A 19,075-nucleotide genomic window follows, 5' to 3' on the forward strand; every position below is an offset into this window, starting at 1 on the left:
TGGTCGCAAATAAAACCCCAACCACTTGCTGAAACTGCATTTTTGGGAGATTACATACATGCTTTATGTCAGGCACTTAAACTGGACATCATTGGATTCAAGGCCATATAAGCATTCTGATAAACCTGTACCCTTGGGAAGCTTTAGCAGCCTTATAAGTTCACTAGGGCACTGATAAGTAAGCATGCCTAATTTTTCAATGTATCAAGTGTCAGTCAATGGTTTGTAAACAATACTCTAATTATATACCAGGCAAAAATAGGACAAGAGAACTTGACCTATATCCTGGAAACAGTATGTCCAAAATGTCACAGAAACTACAGAAGATACAGTAGCAGGACTCACATATGATTCTTTCTCTTGTATCATACTTAAACATCAATAAGAACTCAGAGTCTGTGTAACACAGATGACGGGAAACAGATTTAGTAGTCTATATGTTTTTGGGTAAAGGGCATTCCTATTTCAACCTTTCAACAGGATAAGGAATCAAGTAAAGATCTTTTTTTTAAGAGATGTACTTACTTGCATAACTTCTCATATAAATACATAGTCCAGATCAGCTTCTTCAGTTTTATTCATTCTTGCCACACATGTATTCCCCTAACTCCTGTTATTATTGTTATCATTGAGATGACATTTGTATTCCAAACCCCTATTTCCAATGGCTGATAACTTTCTGAATCAATTTTCTTTATGCTAGAATTTCTTGTGGTTGTTGTCAGCCTGAGGGTGGGTGTTTATACGTGAAGGTCTGAAGAAAATCCATTTAATCATTATTATGAAGATCAAATTTTTAAGTAAACATGAGTGCACTTTCTGCATTCAGTAAAGTGTTTCTACTTTAATGGAAACTAAACTACAAAATAAAGTTAATGTAACATTCCATGACTTCAGCTGCTTTGCTGACCCTTCCTCTGTGGTTTGTGACTGTTGAATAGGTGTAATAATTAGATCTATTTCTATATTGTACATATTTCAAAAGTTATGCCTTTTAAAAAATTAAAAAAACCAAACCCAAAATAATTTAAATAGTGCAGTAGCATTAAAATCAAAATTTTTTTTTAAAAAAAGGACTGAATTAAAATATATGAATTTTGCAGCTATGGATTTGCTGTTATAACTGTGTAACAGATGTAATCAATCAAGCTTTGATACAATTATAACATTAGGGTGCTATACTTAGATTTGTGTTCACGGTAAATCCATACACTCAAAAATCACTAAGATGTTTCTCCAAATGGGGTAGAAGAAAATGAACTAAAATACCTATTCAGGTGGAAAAATGGATCTGAACCAGCACTTGGACAAATATTGTACTGAAAGAAATCCAATGTTGGAGGGTCTTATATCTTTAAAATAAAACATGAATACAATTGATGCTAAAATACCATCTCAGGCACTGATTCTCTGTTTCTCCTGCCAATCCAGAAGACTGTTCATTCTTTTTTACTTTAACTATTCTCTAACTACGGATAAAAAGTGGTATTTTTGTTACTAGGCAGTGTGACTATATGCAATAAAAGGTGTCATTAGAAACCTTCTGAGGGGTGGAACAGGATAAATCCTCTGAGACACTTAAGAACAAAGTCTCGAGACACCAGATGCCTAGTGAAGACTGTCACTTTTACAACCCCAGTTCACTGGATCTTTGTAGAGACATATTATATATTTTTTCTTTTATGTATTTATTTAGTGAGACACCAAGCTGCAAACATGGCAGCATTTGCCTGTCTTGTTTGGAAATTTGGTTAATGTGCTGTTTGCAGGAACTCTCAACCATACCTTATGTGTGGCCATAAGATGCTCTATTAGTTGGCTTAGGTTTTTAAAGATATGTACATATACCACAGAGGAATAAAAGTACCTATAAATTCTGCATGAAACAACTCCATGTCTGAAGCATCATCATTGATTAGAACAGATCATAAATAAGAATACCCTCTACCCCCATTCCAGATCCCAACAAACAGAGTATTACAAATGTTCTGGTCATCACATGAGACCAATAAAGTATAAATAGAAAAAAATAAAAATCAGCAAAATGGAAAAGAATGTAATCCTGAGAGAGAAAAAGATACAAAAGATACAAGATCATGGTTTTCAATAATGTGTCCTACTTTTTAATGCAAGCAGTTCTCACCTGAGTGTGTGAAGGTGGTAAGCCTTTTCGACCATATACTCCAATCAATGCATCTTTCTGAAGGGATATATTGAATTTTAGAAATTGTGGCTGATCAATGAAGAGTTGTGATCTCCAAAAAATCCCAGGGGGCACTTCTTGTATCGCTCTTCGGCCTATATCAAGTTCTCCAGAATCTATAGTGTTGTTTTCTTGTGCAAATCCTCCTAATTTTCCTGGTGGGTTAGAATAATAAGGAGATCAAAAATTAGTGTTCCTTTCTGGCTTTCAATCATCCTTCATATATATCTTCAAATATTTAGAATCACCTCAGAAAAATGTTACCTGCCAATCTTTTTGAATAGAAGATCCCAGGAATTCAATGATTTGGAAATAAAAAGGGAAAGATACCACAAATACTTAAAAACTAAAAATGCTGTAGCATCCCTAAGGAGGAGCATTATGGAAACAGTTTAGAACCTACATTAAACTACTATTTTTTTTTGCTAGCATTTTAATAGGGGTTTCTCAGAATAAAGTCTCACATCAAGAAAAAAAAAATAAGCAAAATGCAGCATGCAGTAATAGATACATAAACACAAATAGTCAAGAGAACTAATATAATCTTTTCTACATTAAATATCAGAGCATTTATTCAAGACTAACAAAAGCTACAGCTCTGGTTACCTGATTCTGGTTTTGTGTAAGCAAGCAATGCTGTATTTAAGCAGCTGGTACATGAGGGTGAGGCTTGAGTGAAGTAATATGAAGAAAAATGGAACTGTCATTATAGTCTTGGAATTTGCTGTGTTTTTACCAATTTACATTTTTTTCATCAGCTAGTCTATTATAAAAATGGAACTAAATCCATCTGAATGTGGTAAGCATGTTCATGTGATGCTCACTTGTTTGCGTACAAGTTTTCTGAAGAACTGACAATTCTGCCTTGTCTTTTATGTTCAAATTCTACATTATTCATCATTTGACGGAACAAACTGACACAACCTTTTTGCAAACATTTAGACTGTAAAAAAAATAGATTAAAATCTGAAATGCCAGGTGAGGTCACAGATTGATCCTCGCCACTTTTTGTGCATCCAAGATGAACCGAGACTGCTGCTGAATTAAACAGGTACAGAAGCGTCGCTGAGAGGCCTTGAGTGGGAACTTGTGCCATCATCAGAGCTGTGTCACAATGGCATTGTGGTCACTGAAAATGTCTCACAGGATTATCACATTGATCAGAGTGCTGTTGAGAAGAGACAGTGAAATATCTGATCTTGAAGAAACCATTTTTTAAACACTTTTCAGGATGAGTCTAATGCTTTTCTAAATTTGGACTTAACCTTTCATAATATTAGTGTGTTATTCTAGAAGATGGATCTGTAGTCACTATTTCAGTTTATTTAAGCATTTGTTTTTTACCTCTTTCTTCAAATTTAAGCATATTGTGTTGAATAAATTCACACACTGATGACTGGTAATCACTAAACAATAAACACTTGTTTGCTGTATTGATCTGCAGCTTCCCCTATTTCTACATTTCAAATGAAAAATAACTGCCTTGTACTACTGAAAAGATGAGCGAGACAGCTTGGGAAAGTGGCATTTATCAAACACATTAACCACCTTGCCAGGAATGCTTGTTTCTGGGGTTCAACACTTAGCAGATAATACTCTTATGGACTCCCATGTTGTTCACCGAAGAAAAGATAGTTTTACTTTGTAGCCACATGCCCCTTTAGCACCCCAACACCTCTCCCAAAACTGTCAGTAGCTGTTTGCCATGCTAAGGCTAGGGCGTTAATTATTCTCTGTTCCCTGTTGTTCCTCAATAAGCATTAAAAAAATCTTCATAGTGTCATCATTTCCTTTCCACTTTCTAAACAGTAACAGTTCTTATGCACAGCTTTAAATCAAAATATGAAATGTCATGTTCATTCACATTTACTGTGAGGGTGGTTGAAATTTCTCAAATCCAAATCAGAGTATCAGGATATTACCAAGGGACATGAGAGGGGTGGTACTGAAAGTTGTTCAGCTGTCAAAGTATCCAAATCAAGGCTTCATCGATTCTCCCTTAGAGTTTTCAGTAACTAGTGTGATAGCATAGGGCCCCTGCTCCTCACATTTCACATCTACTCGTCACACTTTCCCTTCTACCTATCTGGTCCTTCTCTTGTGGTTTAAAATGTGTACTCTCTGGTCTGTCTGTTGTTTAATATTGATGTATGCTGATAAATGACCACTTACCATGTTCTGCAGAGGACAGCATTTTAACAGTGGGTGGAATTAACCCTGTTCTCTCGAACAGTATTTAGGGACATAAGGAAGGAAAAATGGATTTGATATCCTTGTTATTTCCTTTTATTTTTGAGGCAGTGTATAACAGGTTTCAGTTTGTTAAAAAAATAAAAAAATTATCAAGGGAAAAACCCCAGTAAGTATTTATAAAATATTTAGAAAAATACCAATATATTTTATACAAGAAAGTATATTGGCTATTGAATGCAGAAGACAATGGGATGATGAGCTGTCACTGCAGCATCAATATTCATTAACCATAGAGTAGCTTTTTCCTCTTCATTCAAAAAAAGTAAGAAGAGCACAGGAAGCAATAATGACTATCTAAGTACAAGAAAAAGGCAGGAGGGTAAAGGAAATGGAAGAAGAAAATGTCCTACTGGAGAAGTTTCATAGGCTTACAAAGATGACATAAGGAGTGAACTGAGCTATAACTTTTCTATGACTTGGAGCTGTGATAACTTGACAAAATTTTCAAGATGTCAATTGCTGGCAGAGGCTTCCTCCTTCTCAGTGGTAAGGAGGTCAGATGTACCTTGTGAATGGGAAAATGGATTTTTGTGTAATGAAGCAAACACTGCACTCATCAACCATTTAAATCAAGTTTTCCATTCAAAACCTATTGATTTTGAAGCCTCTGTTAGCCAAAAGTGCACAAGCTCTTAAATGTTTTGAGAATCTTAAAGGGCAACATTGAAAAAGGTCGATAAAAAATAATCCCTTTATGTGGTTTGTATTTTAAAAGCTCTTATAACGAAATTAAGAAATTTTTTTTCTTACTTTATATATTGGTTGGATGATTCAGACTCAACATTATATGCTAGAGACTTCAATAAAACAAATGTACATATTAGACCTGACCTATTAAATTTCAGAGAGAAATAAAAAAAAAAAAAATAGAAGAAAACATCAATCTCTGTAGAGAAAAACCCAAGGTATTCCATAGTGAGGTCCTCATGCCACATGAAGCTCCTTGATCATGAGCTGCCTTCTAAGCATAGCTAAGAGAGAAGCTTCAAAAATATGCAAAATATTCCTGAAGTGCCTCTTCCGGAGCAAAAACTTCAGAAAAAGCAATTATGACAGGTCACACAGATGTAATCTTCCATCCAAAAACTATTGAGAGCTTGCTTAAAGTCCCAAAGATTGAACCTTGGTATCAGGTCCCCCTTAAGAAACAGTATGTCCTGACTCCTTGGGCCCCCTGGCTTTGTTGTGGCCATTTCTTCAACACGAGGCCCCTAAGGCAGGGTGGTCCGAGCCAGCCCCAGCACCATCCTGCTACCTCTGGGAGGCCCACAACAACAACAAAATATATTATCACATATTTCAGAGTAAGCAGAGGTTCTTCTTCTCTGGATATGATGAGAGCTTTCCTATGCTCGTCAAATAGCACATGTAAATTCCTGTGAGCAATTTTGGTTGACAGCAAGCTTTCCTAGTAAGATCAGCATCATTGCTCAGGATCCATAGGCCCCTTCGCATGCTAGGCAGGAGAAACCCTGGGTTCCTGTTTACCTACTTAAAATTACTATTGCTTACAAATGCTTTGTACTTGCATTATATAGAGAGTTTTGCAGGAAAACTTAAAGGTTGGTGTACGTAAGACACAAAGGAAGGAAATGTTCCAAAGGAAGGAAAAAAAATGGTGCCCATTTCACCTACCATTGTCTCCAGCAGGAACTGTTACAGGATGTGTTGGCACAGTATCAGAATTCACTTTTCCATTCTCAAATGTATCATTTTCAGTTTGCTGCAACTGCCAGTTGAGGCCAAACAGATGCATTGCTGGTGGTAGAGGATACAGGTTATTTGATGCTTGTAACCAAAATGACAAATTGCACAAATAATGACTTCCCATGCTTTGCAGTGGAATAGCAACTCATACATTAAAAAAATTAAATTACATAAGCAAGCATTGGCAGACTAATAGTTCAGCATGGCACTAAGCAATTACTACCACTGTCCTTTAATGATACAGCGCTTTCAGTGAACACAATTGACAGAAAGCTCACCAGTCTCATTTTGAGTCTTTTACCAGTCCCAAATCAATGTTCAAAAGGATAGGCAGTATTTATGTTCTTTCCTCTTTATTTCATTTTTGAAGCTTCTGAAGAGACAAATCATTTAAGTGAACTCCTAAATGACCTACTAAAATAAATGATTTTCCCAGCAGATGGATCCATCCTGGTTAGCCAGAAAGGGAAAAGAAAAAATACAGGAGAGGAAGGAGGGTGCTGTGGGTGTTGCAGGGCTAACCTAAGACATGAGCACTTCATGCTGTCAACAACACCCTGCACAGCCTCCTGTTACATGCCCATTCCCCATGCTAGTCTACAAAACGAGGCCAAGGCCATGAACAGAGCCAGAGACACTGGGACACTTTGCTCTGATAATGGTAATACATAAGCTAGGTTTCTGAATTACTTAATTCGCCACAACCACATTCATTTGAAAGGTGATACAATGCTAAAGAATTTAGCTAAGTTAATTACGAGGCAGAGTCAACCTTCTGTGGTATTAAGGGGAATTTAGGGAACCTTGATCACCAGGGATTAAGGAATGAACCCTGTGTCTAAACCTTTAGAGCAAAAATATGGAAAAAAACCCCCACCTTAGTGCTGTACTGTGATACTCAAAACATATGCAATTTCATGCTGTCTGTGGATTATTTTCTTCTGTTCCAATGTCTCTATAATGCCACCAAAATTCATTTTAATTACTCGACTTTGTGCTTGGTGTAACATGGATTTGCTCATTCCGTGACAACACTTATCTGCAAAGCAGCTAAAATAGTCTTTCAGTGCTACTAGGGAATAAAAATACACTAGGAAAAAATACCTGTAATCATGTATTTTAACTATTAGTGCAAAATAAAAGGAAGATAATTCACTGTACTTTGTTGCTTCTGCTCCTTCTCTCTCTCTGAAGCAGATTACTGCTAGAGTCAACGTTACTAATTTATTCATTCCCTCTATGCAAATGACAAAAAATTCTTCATCCCATTTGGTTTCATCTCTGATCTTTAAATCTCTCTGTATTGACCATGGCAACCCTTACTTAAGATGAACAGGCATCAATGGAAGTTTAGTTAGCCAGGCAACAAAAACTGCCAAATTAAGAGATTGTCTGCCAGGTCTTTGCCTTAAAGCCTCCCCCTTACGCTGAACAAAACAAAAAACCAGAATGCAACTAAAGACCTGTTACTGAATACTTCAAAGACTGAAATCCTCACTACAGATGACAAATTCTCTTTGTTCCAAGTCTCTGACTCTACTATTACTCTTCTTTCCAAGACCTTAAATTGCCTGTCAAAGCGTGATAATGTAGACTGTTTCTTGACCCTAGAAACATCTTTCTTTTTTCTCCTCTCAACTCTTGTTAAACCATAAATCTGACCACCACCATCTTGGGCACATGATTAGAATTAGCCATTATTATTTTGACCCTCCCTCAGTTGAAATCCTTATTTATGTATTAATCACCCAACAAGTGTACCTGTTTTAATATATTTCAGTAAAATCCCTAGGGTCAAACTCTACTATTTGTTATACTTGTTCACTTCACTGGCAGCAATGAAAGACTGCAAATAGCTAAATATTTTATGATTTAAACCCAGTACATTTCTTGTTTTCAAGTCTGGAGATCTCAATCACCTCTCTTAACTTTGCTGTCTTCTTATCCCTTTTATTAGCTCTTCTGGAGAAAAAAAAAAAAGAAAGTGACATTCATTTTGTAACTCTAGAAACACAGGAGCTTAGAACACCATTAACATCAGCTGGTGCTGTGTACATGCCCTGTGCCTCTTCATGCACTGGGAGATCAGAAGGGGAAGCTCCAACACAACCTTCTAGCCATTCCCTTGTAATTCAAAACAGCTGGAATTTGAAGTCTTCAAAGGCAAGGACAGTGGGATCTATACTGATTACATTAATATAACCACAATTACTACAATGTAAGTGACAACTACCTTTTCTTTGTGTTTATACTGATGGGAGTCCCACTGTAGTTTACTGTCAAAGACAGGGAGCTTAGCTGTATCCCTCAAATACACTACTCCTCTCTCAGCTTTGACAATGAACTAGAAACAAGTTCAATACATAATGTTTAATGAAAATGAACAGATGAATAAATGCAGCTGTTCCACAGATTGTGAATGTAGGAATATTTTTTAAGCAGACAAAAACTGTTGCTAGACAATTCCAATGACAAAACTTACAGTGTGTACTAATACACTAAACAATTCAACTACATAATCTCTCTGAGCTAGTGCTATGGAATTTAGAGAATTCTCCTTTCACAACAAACATGAAAACAACATAAAAGAAACAGGCTTGTTGCTAAAGTATCAAATTACAAGGCAGAATTTCTTTAGAGATGACAAGCTTTAGGAACATATGTAAATTGACTGATTAAGACAAACTTAGGCACTATTCTGTCAGTCAAAATTTGTCTTCTCTCAGCTGGCCATCAGTATAAAAGCTAACTTTATGTCCTTATCAGTTTTATAAGGAAATTGAGGCACCTGATAAAAATTCTTGATGCTATTATGAATCTGTTTAGCAGCACCTGGTACTGGTACCTCAGTGGGATGTCCGAGACCTTCAAGTCAAATGGTATGAACTAGTTCTGAATTTCCAAAGGGAGAATGAGGCAAAGAGACTGCAGAGGTGTATATGTTTGTCTGATTTCCTTTGATCTAGAAAAAGATGAAGGCCTTCTTCCAGCTTTGGGATGGGGATGTAAGAGACCAATCCCCTTCTCTGTTTCTACTGTATTCAGAGAAATAGTAGCTTTACTTCTTTTTATAAAGAATTTGATATATAAAACAAAAATTAGAGCAACAACATTTGAAGAAAAATGCACTTCATTATTTCCTGCTGCTATTTTTGTCTTAAATCTAACGTAAAAGTTTCTTGATTTTTGGATTAGATATTACCTGTCAAGTCTGGTTTATTCCCAATCAATTTGGAATTTATTTGGTGTTAGACAATGCCAATGAAGCCAAGAGACCCATCCTAGAGTCACTAGTTCTGACTCTGCCAAGTCTACGGGGATACCAACACGGGAATGACTTTCTTTCAATACTGGCATAACTTTGACAGCAGCAAGGACTTGTGTGAGAATGCCAGATGCCTCTAACCAGAAGGCAGGCAGATTGTGATGGCTGTGGTCACGGATCACAACAACTCCATCCAAATAATCCACAGCTGCAAGCAGAGATGAATTCTCAGGGGCTGGGAGAAAAGATGAGTTGTCACAATTCCAAATTTGCCCACAAACCCTAACAAAAGCCTCCTTTTACTTGTATCAAGACTGGGATGATTGCTTCCATTGTGGAACAAGATGGCTTTTTAAGCAGGAAAACAGATGATGATATCTGGGAAAAAGGAGTTTAGGAAGTCTGGATGTGGATTAAAGAAGGAAATCTTAAAAGCACAGGAGCAGACCATCCCCATGTGCTGAAAGGTGAGCTGGTGAGGAAGAAGATGATCCTGGATGAACAGAGAGCTTTGAATGGAACTCAGGGAGAAAGGGAGAGTTTATTGCCCCTGGAAAAGGGCATCGACAGCTCAGGACTACAAGGTGTTGTGAGGTCATGAGGGGAGAAAATTAGAAGGACCAAAGCCCATATAGAGCTTAATCTGGCCATTGCTATAAAAAACCACCAATGATTTTACAAACATGTCAGCAAGAAAAGGAGGGCCAAAACCCTCCATCCTTCCTTGGCTAAACAGTGACAAAAGATGAGGAAAAGCCTGAGGTACTTAATGCCTTCGTTGCCTCAGTTGTTAATAACAAGACCAGTTGTCATCGAGGTATCCAGCCCCTAGAGCTGGAAGACAGAGACAGGGAGCAGAATGAAGCCCACATAATCTGGAAGGGAATTTTCAGTGACCTGCTGTGCAACTTAGGCACATACCTGTTCACCCGAGTATTGAGGGAGCTGGCAGAAGAGCTCACCAAGTCACTTTCAATCATTTACCAGCAGCCATGGTTAAGCATGGATGTCCTAGGGAACTGGAAGTTGGCAAATGTGATGCTCATCTACAGGAAGGGCCAGAAGGAGGATCCAGGGAACTGCACACCTGTCAGCCTGACCTCAGTGCTGGGGAAGGTCATGGAGCAGATCATCTTGAGTGCCATCATGCAACATGTATGGGACAAACACAGGATCAGGCCCAGCCAGCATGGGTTTACAAAAGGCAGGTCCTGCTTGACCAACCTGGTCTCTTTCTATGACAAAGTGACTCACTTAGTGGATGAAGCAAAGGCAGTGGATGTTGTCTACCGAGACTTAGTAAAGTTTTTGATACCTTCTCCCACAACATTCTCCTGAAGAAACTGGTTTCTCATGGTGTGGACAGTTGTGTTCTTTGCTGGTATAAAAATTGACAGGATAGGCAGGCCCAGAGAGTGGCGGTGAACAGAACTGCATCCAGCTGGTGGTCAGTCATGAGTGGTGTTTCCCACAGCTCAGTATTGGAGCCAACGCTGTTTAAAATCTCTATTGACAACCTAGACAAGGGCATGAAGTGCACCCTCAGCAAGTTCACAGATGACACCAAGCTGGGCAGGAATGTTGATTTGTTGGAGAGTAGGATAGCTCTGCAGAGGGATCTGGGTAGGCGGGATCAGTGGGACAAAACCAATTGTATGAGGTTCAACAAGGCTAAGTGCTGAGTTCTGCACTTTTATCACAACAACCCCATGCAGTGCTACAGGTTGGGGGAGAAGTAGCTGGAAAAATGTCCAGCTGAAAAGGACCTGGAAGTGCTGTCTGACAGTAGCTGAACATGATCCAGCAGTGTGCCCACGTGGCCAAGAAAGCCAATGGCATCCTGGCCTGTATTAGAAATAGTGTGGCCAGCAGAAGCAGGGCAGGGATTGCCCTGCATACTTGGCACTGGTGAGGCCACACATCAAAAGCTGTGTCCAGCTCTTTTCGCTACAAGAAAGACATTGAGGTACTGAAGCATGTTTAGGGAAGGGCAAATGAAGCTGGTAAAGGGTCTGGAGCACAGGTTTTTTGAGGAGCAACTGATGAAGCTGGGGTTGCTTAGTCCAGAGAAAATGAGGTTCAGGGAGACCTTCATGCTCTCTACAACTACCTGAAAGCAGGTTGTAGTAAAGTGAGTGTCAATCTCTTCTCCCATATAACAAGTAACAGGCCAAGAGGAAATGGCCTCAAATTATGCCAGGGGAGGTTTAGGTTAGGTATTAGGAAAAAATGTTTCCATGGCAAGGGTTGTAAAACATTGGAACAGATTGCCCAGGAATGTAGTGAAGTCACCATTCCTGGAAGTGTTTAAAAAGCCCTGTGGATAGGGCTCTTCAGGACATAGTTTAATGGTGAACATGGTGGTGGTGCTAGGTTGACAGTTTGACTTGATGATTTTTAAGCTCTTTTCCATCTTTAACAATTTAACCTATGATTAAATAGTTACATTTTTAAAAACTCAAATTAAAAAATTAACCTAATTTTAATTAATTTTAACGTAAATTTAATTTATGGGAAGACCTACCATCTTTAACCTATGATTCTAGGATCACCTACCTATTCGACTGTTCCAGTCCCTATATCTATTCTGCAAAGTCTTTAGCATCTCTAGCTACCAAGAGCTCCTCATTTGCTGAAGCTATGCTAGCATTTACCTTTGGACTGAGTTGTTCAAGGTGGCATTTGTACTGCTACTGGAAAAATTATCCACATGGCCAGCCTTCAGAGTGTGGTGATAGTCCAAATAGTGAGGAGTGCATTCCCTCTAACAGAGTGGAAAGAAGAGGCATCAGAGATGAGAAAGCTCTCTTGGATATGGGCTGCCCTTGGCATGAACAGAGTACCAGGGGCTGTGTGTGTGTTTGGTGCTGGTGAATATGGCTAAATTCACCAGAAAAAATCCCAAACATAAAAGCAGTAACCAATTAACAGTTGGGCTCTTGCCCTCCCTTTTTCCCCCCACCTCCCCCCTTCCCCCGCCAAATGGACTGGGATATTAAAAAATTCAGAGCTCAAATTAAAGGAGTGCATTTGTACCAACAGTAGCTTTAATGCTAACAGAAAAATGCTATCATTTGTTGCAGGCTATTGGGTAATCTTGCTGTCTATCACTGCATAGTTCACTGAAGGGTTTCTGAACCATCTTAAACTGCTTTTTCAAGCTTGGTTGATCTTGCCTTTCACTGTGTAACTGAAGTCTAGTTATTTTGGTTTGTAATCAGTCTAAAAAGCCTTCCATGTCCACTCAATAATTAAAATAGCAACTAAGAGTACAATTCACAGCAAACACTTGAAAAAAAACCACCACTAGTTTACACTGTGTCAAACATTTTGCAATAATCTTCAGGAAGAAGTTGCCCATTTCTTGTGCATGCTCCTTTCTCAAGCTAGTAATTCGGTGCTTTATGCATTACCTTTACAAGGAACTTGCTCTTGAGCAAATACACTATATTATCACTTCAAAACCCTCTCCAAAATTTTCTTGCATCCATAAAAAAATCAGTCCTTTATTAGTAGGTGGTCAAAGATGGATAATTTATTTAACTAAGGGGCAGAACTAGAACTGACAGGGCTGACAACTACCTGCTGCATTCAACTGCATACCTGCTGCATTTGCCACCTTGCTCAATATCTCAAAGTTCTCTTCTGCCAAAATTATGAGAGGCACAAAAAGGAGTTGTTACAGATAACCAATTCATGTAGCTGTTTTTCTATTTAGCAAGAACTGGACTTGTCTGAATTTTTCCCCCCTTCTCATACACTTGAATGCTATGAGGATAGGACAGCTAGTTCATAAAGGAAATAGACAGGTGTTAGCATGATCCAGTGTCCAGTGTAGCTCTGAACAGAAAACAAAGTTCAGATCAGATGTGAATATATACACAATGCGGGGGTTTATGACTATCAGAATTTTTTTTTTCCTTCATAGGAAAGGGTAGCAATATACAGTAAAAGCCACAGAAACTTATTTATTGTTCTGGTCAAAATTCAAGATTGTCTCTATCTTAACTCACCAGGATCAACCACAACTTCTTCTAAAGTTCTGTAAGTGACAAATATGCTCATATGAAACACAAAGGGCATAGCAAACACCCTGTGAGCTGTGCAGGTGAAAGAATCACAGATGCAGATCATAAGGACACATAGACAAAACCATACACATACAAGCAGAGGCTTTATTCACAGAAGCAGTCCTACAGTAATTGAAGAGGTAATCCCCTGAAGTACCAGTCAGAAGTGCCAGCAATTCAAGGCCTTCCATTCTGAATCTGCCAACTTGTTTCTTGCAGGAAAGAATTCTAAAGGTGACACAGGGCATTACAGGAGAACAAGAATTCACAGGTAAGAGGATTCTTTTAAGTAGAAAGAAAAAGAAACAGAGTTGCCTGAATTGGCAAATGGACTTTCAGTATTCCTCCAGCTTTTCTTAGAATAACAACAGAAAAATTAACACTAGACAGCAGATAGAAAAAACACTGGCTATCTCTAAAGAGCAAGCATCTCCCCAAAACCTCTGGAGATAAGGCCTATGGCATATGTTTTAAACATAAAGAACTCAACACTGTAGGGGAAGTTGGCAAGAGGAACTGAACGATGTTGGCGACACTCCTTCCCTTCTTCCATGTGTTTTACAAGGAATGGTTGTTGGGGAAGATGAAACAGGAAAGCCTTATAAATATGATTGCCTGACAAAAGATTTTGGGAATATGAAAACTACAGGCAACATCGAAATGAAAGCCACTTTTGAAATACCAAGTCTTAGTTACTGAACAACTGGAAAACAATGGTATGGCCACTGAAGTAATCCCCTCTTGATGGAACAATACCCTCTGCTTGCAAACAGGTCCAAGGGTCAGAGCAGACCCTACTAGCTCAGCAGAAGGGGTCCAAAGAGTAGTTTTTAGAAGTTAAGATGTAACACTCTATGGTAATATAAGAACTCTTATAGGCTGTATGTAAATGCTATAGGATTTGTATCTTGTATTAGATTGGTTAGTGACAATTAGAATATTCAGTACAGAAGATGATTTATTGTATTGTAACCAGGACTTCAGACATTCCTTACTACTTCTTCCACTCTTGCTCTCACTTCCACTCTTGCTCCTACTCTCTCTCTCTCTCTCTCTCACCCGTTTACTCTCTTGCTCTCTTGGGCCTGCTCAGAGCTGAGTCTACCAGCTCTGCACAGTGCCCCTATACCCACGCTTTTACAATAAACCCCATGTGTCCCAAGACCTGCCTATAGAGATCTCTCGTCACCGTCTCCGTCCCGACCGAACCCGCCCGTAACCTACAAATGGTAATCAAGTCTTATTATTCACGAAGCTGTGCTTGAAGATGAGCTTCTTGCTAAGTTATTGAACTCATGTTCCAGGACTGCCACTGCTACAATTTCTGGGTGCTGGTATTTTCAAACCATGATTTTAAAAATTGCTTCCTTAGAATTAATAGAAAAACCTTTATGCACACTTGCACATAAGGAAAAGTGAACATAATCTATATTTAAAGAAATGCAAAAAGATTATAATTTAAACTAAGCAAATTGCAATTATTGCTCAACCTTGTTGAAGGATTATCTTCTAGTTCATCTCCCTGTTGGCAATACATTTTAAAATGAAGTATTTGAACATTGAAGTGGTTTTTGAAATTATCTTCCATATATTTTTCTTGCAGCCATAATTAGAATCTAAACCTATTTTATTCTGAAGGACCTGAAGTGGACCAGAAGATGTGCAAATGAACTGTCAAGTGATTTGCATTCATTTTCATTTTTCTAAGATAATAGGATACCTTGGATGTTGCTGCAGATCAAATAGTGAATTAAAAATAGTTAATTAAAATGTTAAATAAAGTGAATTAAAAGTTACAAAGACAAGTTCTTTATTTATTAGTTTTTCTCAAATCAAAACAACTCCTGTTATTTCCAAATTTATAATGACTTTAAAGTGCATGTTTTTGAGCACCTTCAAAAGATTAGTCACCAGCAGCATCATATAAAAGTTGCTGAACATATGCACTGAATGTAAAACATTTTAGTATAGTGCTATATGAAAAACCTAGTAATACCTATCAAGATCAATATAGTAACAGAAAAATTGTGGTATTTTCCCTTTTATCCTAAAGAGTTGAATGGGTCCATTGATTTTACTGTTTCATCTGCAAAAAAAATCCCAACCTTTCTAGTCTATTCCTTTTTTTCTCTTGGCATCTTTTAACAAAGCATTTGCAAAACATCAAAAATATTTGCCTAGAAAAAATATAGCAACAAAGGTATATCAGCTACCTACTATGGATAAACTTACTCTCCTTGACTGCTAATCAAAGCTGATTACATGACACTTTAAAGTACTGTTGCATTTGAACTGTTAAGAAAGATGTGTGGTAGTCTTGGTGTAAATATTTTTTACTTATATTCACCCCAAGATGGAACATTTATTCCTCTGAAAACTTGCATGGCTAGATGTCTCATTTCAGTTGTCAAGCCAGGGACTTTAATGCAACAGTGGTCTGATTCTGTCAACTGCATTACACGAGGCACATTCAAAGCTTAAGGGAGAATTCAGATTTCTTAAAACAGAAACAAAGATAATAATTCAGTAGCCTCTTATTTAAATAAGATGTATCTGTTATGTCTTGTTTCAGATTTGCCCATTTATTGTGATGAACAGCAAACCTACCCCATTTTGTAAGTCTCCACTATACCTAAGTAGTCTTTAGTATTATCCTGGGCTTTCTCCTCAACATAGCTTTTTTCCCCCCCCCCCCCCCCCCCAGCTAATGTTGTTCAGCCTAAAAATATGGTAAAAAATTACAGCTACAGAAATGATGGGGAAGTGCATACTGGATTGCTGACTCTTTTGAGGCAAGGGTTGTTTTGTTCATATAAGGGCAGGAAAAACATTCTGTAAATTTTGGGTTTCTATCTAATAAAGTCATAATCAATGATTTTAAATATTGTGGGGGAGAAGAAAATTTCCCTGATTTACACGTTTCAAGACCAGGTTAAGACTATAGGCTAATAACTTTTCTGTATTCCTTCAGGGATTTATATTATTGCTTCTCATTCTAGAACTCTTTCTTCCTTAAACTTGCTTTCTGGAAAAAAGCTGAGGCTCAAGTTTTTTTAATCTATTTTAGTTTTTTTTTCCACAAGTCCAACAGAAGTCTTGCTTTGTCCTTTAAATCACAGACCTCACAAAACAGAAGTGTTAAGAAAAGCAATGACAACGTAATGCCTCAAAATGAATCGGAAACAACTTTCTTAGGTAAGAGCAGTGATGAAGTGATCCAACCATTTTTATAGTTCAAAAGCCTTATTTATTACAAAGAAATCAACCACCCCAAACCCAAACCCCACAAAACCACCACAAATCTCTTGAGAGGTATAATTAAGTGGCACTATATGGCCCTATGGCACTATGGCACTATGATCATGCATAGCCTATTTGCATGTTGATGGCACAGAAAAGTGAAGTCTGATGAAAAGACTTATGAACCAAAGGAAAAAGAAACAGGGGCCAATTAATGCAATGTTCAAAGGACACACTGAGCTGGGAGTTTATATTATGTAGTGAAACACTTGTGTTGCATATTTCCATCTCATGACTGGCTAAAAAAGATCAAAGCGTTTTTATTCCATATTAAGAATAACAGAATATTACAGCAAACATGCAATAAGGATAAATGTAATAAGCTTTAATAAAAGATGATAATAAGGCTTGATAAGAACTTTTGGAATGTCACCAAATCTGAAATGTAAGATGAAAGCATCTGCATGTAGAGATTGTAGTGTGTTATTTGGAACCCCACGGAGCTAAACTGTGATTAGAACTCCATATTTTTCCATAAATTAGCTTTTGTTTTGAATTTCCTGCTGAGATCATATGCAAGTTGATTGAATGTGCAAGTCAATATATAGGTTTTCTAATCCTTTGCTGTTTTTAGGCTTCATGATATCACAATTACAGCAGTCCACTTGTAGATCAAAGGTACATGATTGAGGCTGAAAGAAAATAACCTATAACCTCTTTACAAAACTTCTTCATGGTGATTTAGACCTATCCATGATAATTACCATTCACCTACCTGAACCGTGCAATTATGTAGATGCATATACCAACCACTACATGCAGATCAACTTGCAAGCCCACAGAATTTCCACTTGAATCCATATTTAAAAACATAATGGACATGCTGAGTTCACCTTCAAGGGGGCCTTTTTACACAACTCTACCTTACCTCAACGTCTCCAGTGTAAACTTGTAAGTCATCAGCTATCTGCATAAGCAAATAATCTTGTGCAAACCCTTGGTTCAAAATCCCAAGGTTTACAACAGCTCAGTGATCGCAGTCACCTCTTACTGAAGCATCACCACCACTCTAGGGACTGGATATTAGATAGGGCATCCTTTATTATTTAGTCATAAATATGTTTTATGTGCATTGGAATAACATACCATGTTCCTCCACTGAAGTGAAATGTGTTTTTTATGGAACTATTCCTGTAAGCAAAGTTATACGAAAGGTACAGGAAAAATACTATCAACAGAAAAAATAATTTACCATATATGATTTATGAAAGGAAACCATGACATAAAGACAAACTTATTGTTAATTGTTTGTGAAGCTAGTGAATTGCTTGCAAGTCAGTTTGTAAACCACTTTGTATTTTGTATCAGTTATTTAAGCCTTGGAAAAAACAAGTTAGGATTACAGTTTCACATTGATTTGTTTTCCCCCTTTAAAGTTAAATCAGCCGCAACATGGAACGGTAAAATCTTACAGGTGATTATTACGAATAGCCAGTCTCAGTTCTAAAGCAACGGTCACTGATAAAATTGATAAAGAAAACCAACCACTCCTTTTACTGTGTGAAAAGACATTGGATCAGTAATAAGAATGTATTTTAAAATTATCCTCTACTTTTGGCTACAGCTGAATTGAAATAACAGTGGGGATTGCATCTCTCCTTTTCAAATGTGGATACCTCAATTTCACTACCTCTACTTGAGAGTACTAACAGGAGACAGGAAAAAAGTAGCTGGGGAAATAACTAAAACCTGGGAAATAACTTGAAAACATAAATAACTTTTCCTTAGCAGTGTGAAAAGATTTGGAGTGAGTCAAATGAGGACCCACTGTCCAGCAAAAATGCCTCAATAAAAAGTGGTGTGAGACTTGACATCTCAAAGATAAAAGAGAAGGCAAAACAACAGATAAGCCTGGAGCTTTCGCAAGTGAAGATAAAACTTACTGTACCCAGTTATTGTGTCAACACCTCATGAAATCAGTGGTTAGCAGTAGGTTAACTCTGTGCAGCTGGATATTGTTTTAGTTTTCAATGAGTATTATTGAAATAAAAATACTACTCTTCCTGTACCATAATAAGGGTAACTTAGAAGTATTTTTAAATTAAAAATCTCACAGGAAACATACCTATTTTCTATATGTAGAGGTTTCTGGAACTAGCTCATTTTCCAAATGGCTGATATTCATTTATATATCTATTATATTACTGCTTCTACAGAACTAGTAAAAGAGATGCATTTGTGTTGTCCAATTTTATCAAATTTTGTCAAAACCACTCTGGTTTTGTTTGATTGGTTTTATTATTGAGGAAAAGGAAGCTTTTGAAATGCAAATGTCCA

The 19,075-nt window shown here is 37.5% G+C and overlaps 1 protein-coding gene across 32 annotated transcripts in view; it reads right to left on the reverse strand.

The window, feature by feature from the left end:
* The window catches only part of TENM3 (teneurin transmembrane protein 3), a 1,328,112-nt gene that overhangs the window by 91,450 nt on the left and 1,217,587 nt on the right, over positions 1 to 19,075 (reverse strand). For all 32 annotated transcript variants that reach the window (XM_048302939.1, XM_048302936.1, XM_048302938.1 and 29 more), the window contains 2 exons: positions 6,092 to 6,214; positions 2,144 to 2,358 (listed from right to left, as the gene is read on the reverse strand). In XM_048302939.1, the coding sequence (XP_048158896.1) occupies positions 2,144 to 2,358; positions 6,092 to 6,214 (338 nt within the window). The remainder of the gene's footprint in view (positions 1 to 2,143; positions 2,359 to 6,091; positions 6,215 to 19,075) is intronic.

The sequence above is a fragment of the Corvus hawaiiensis genome, chromosome 5, assembly GCF_020740725.1.
Source record: "Corvus hawaiiensis isolate bCorHaw1 chromosome 5, bCorHaw1.pri.cur, whole genome shotgun sequence".
Taxonomy (NCBI): Eukaryota; Metazoa; Chordata; class Aves; order Passeriformes; family Corvidae; genus Corvus; species Corvus hawaiiensis.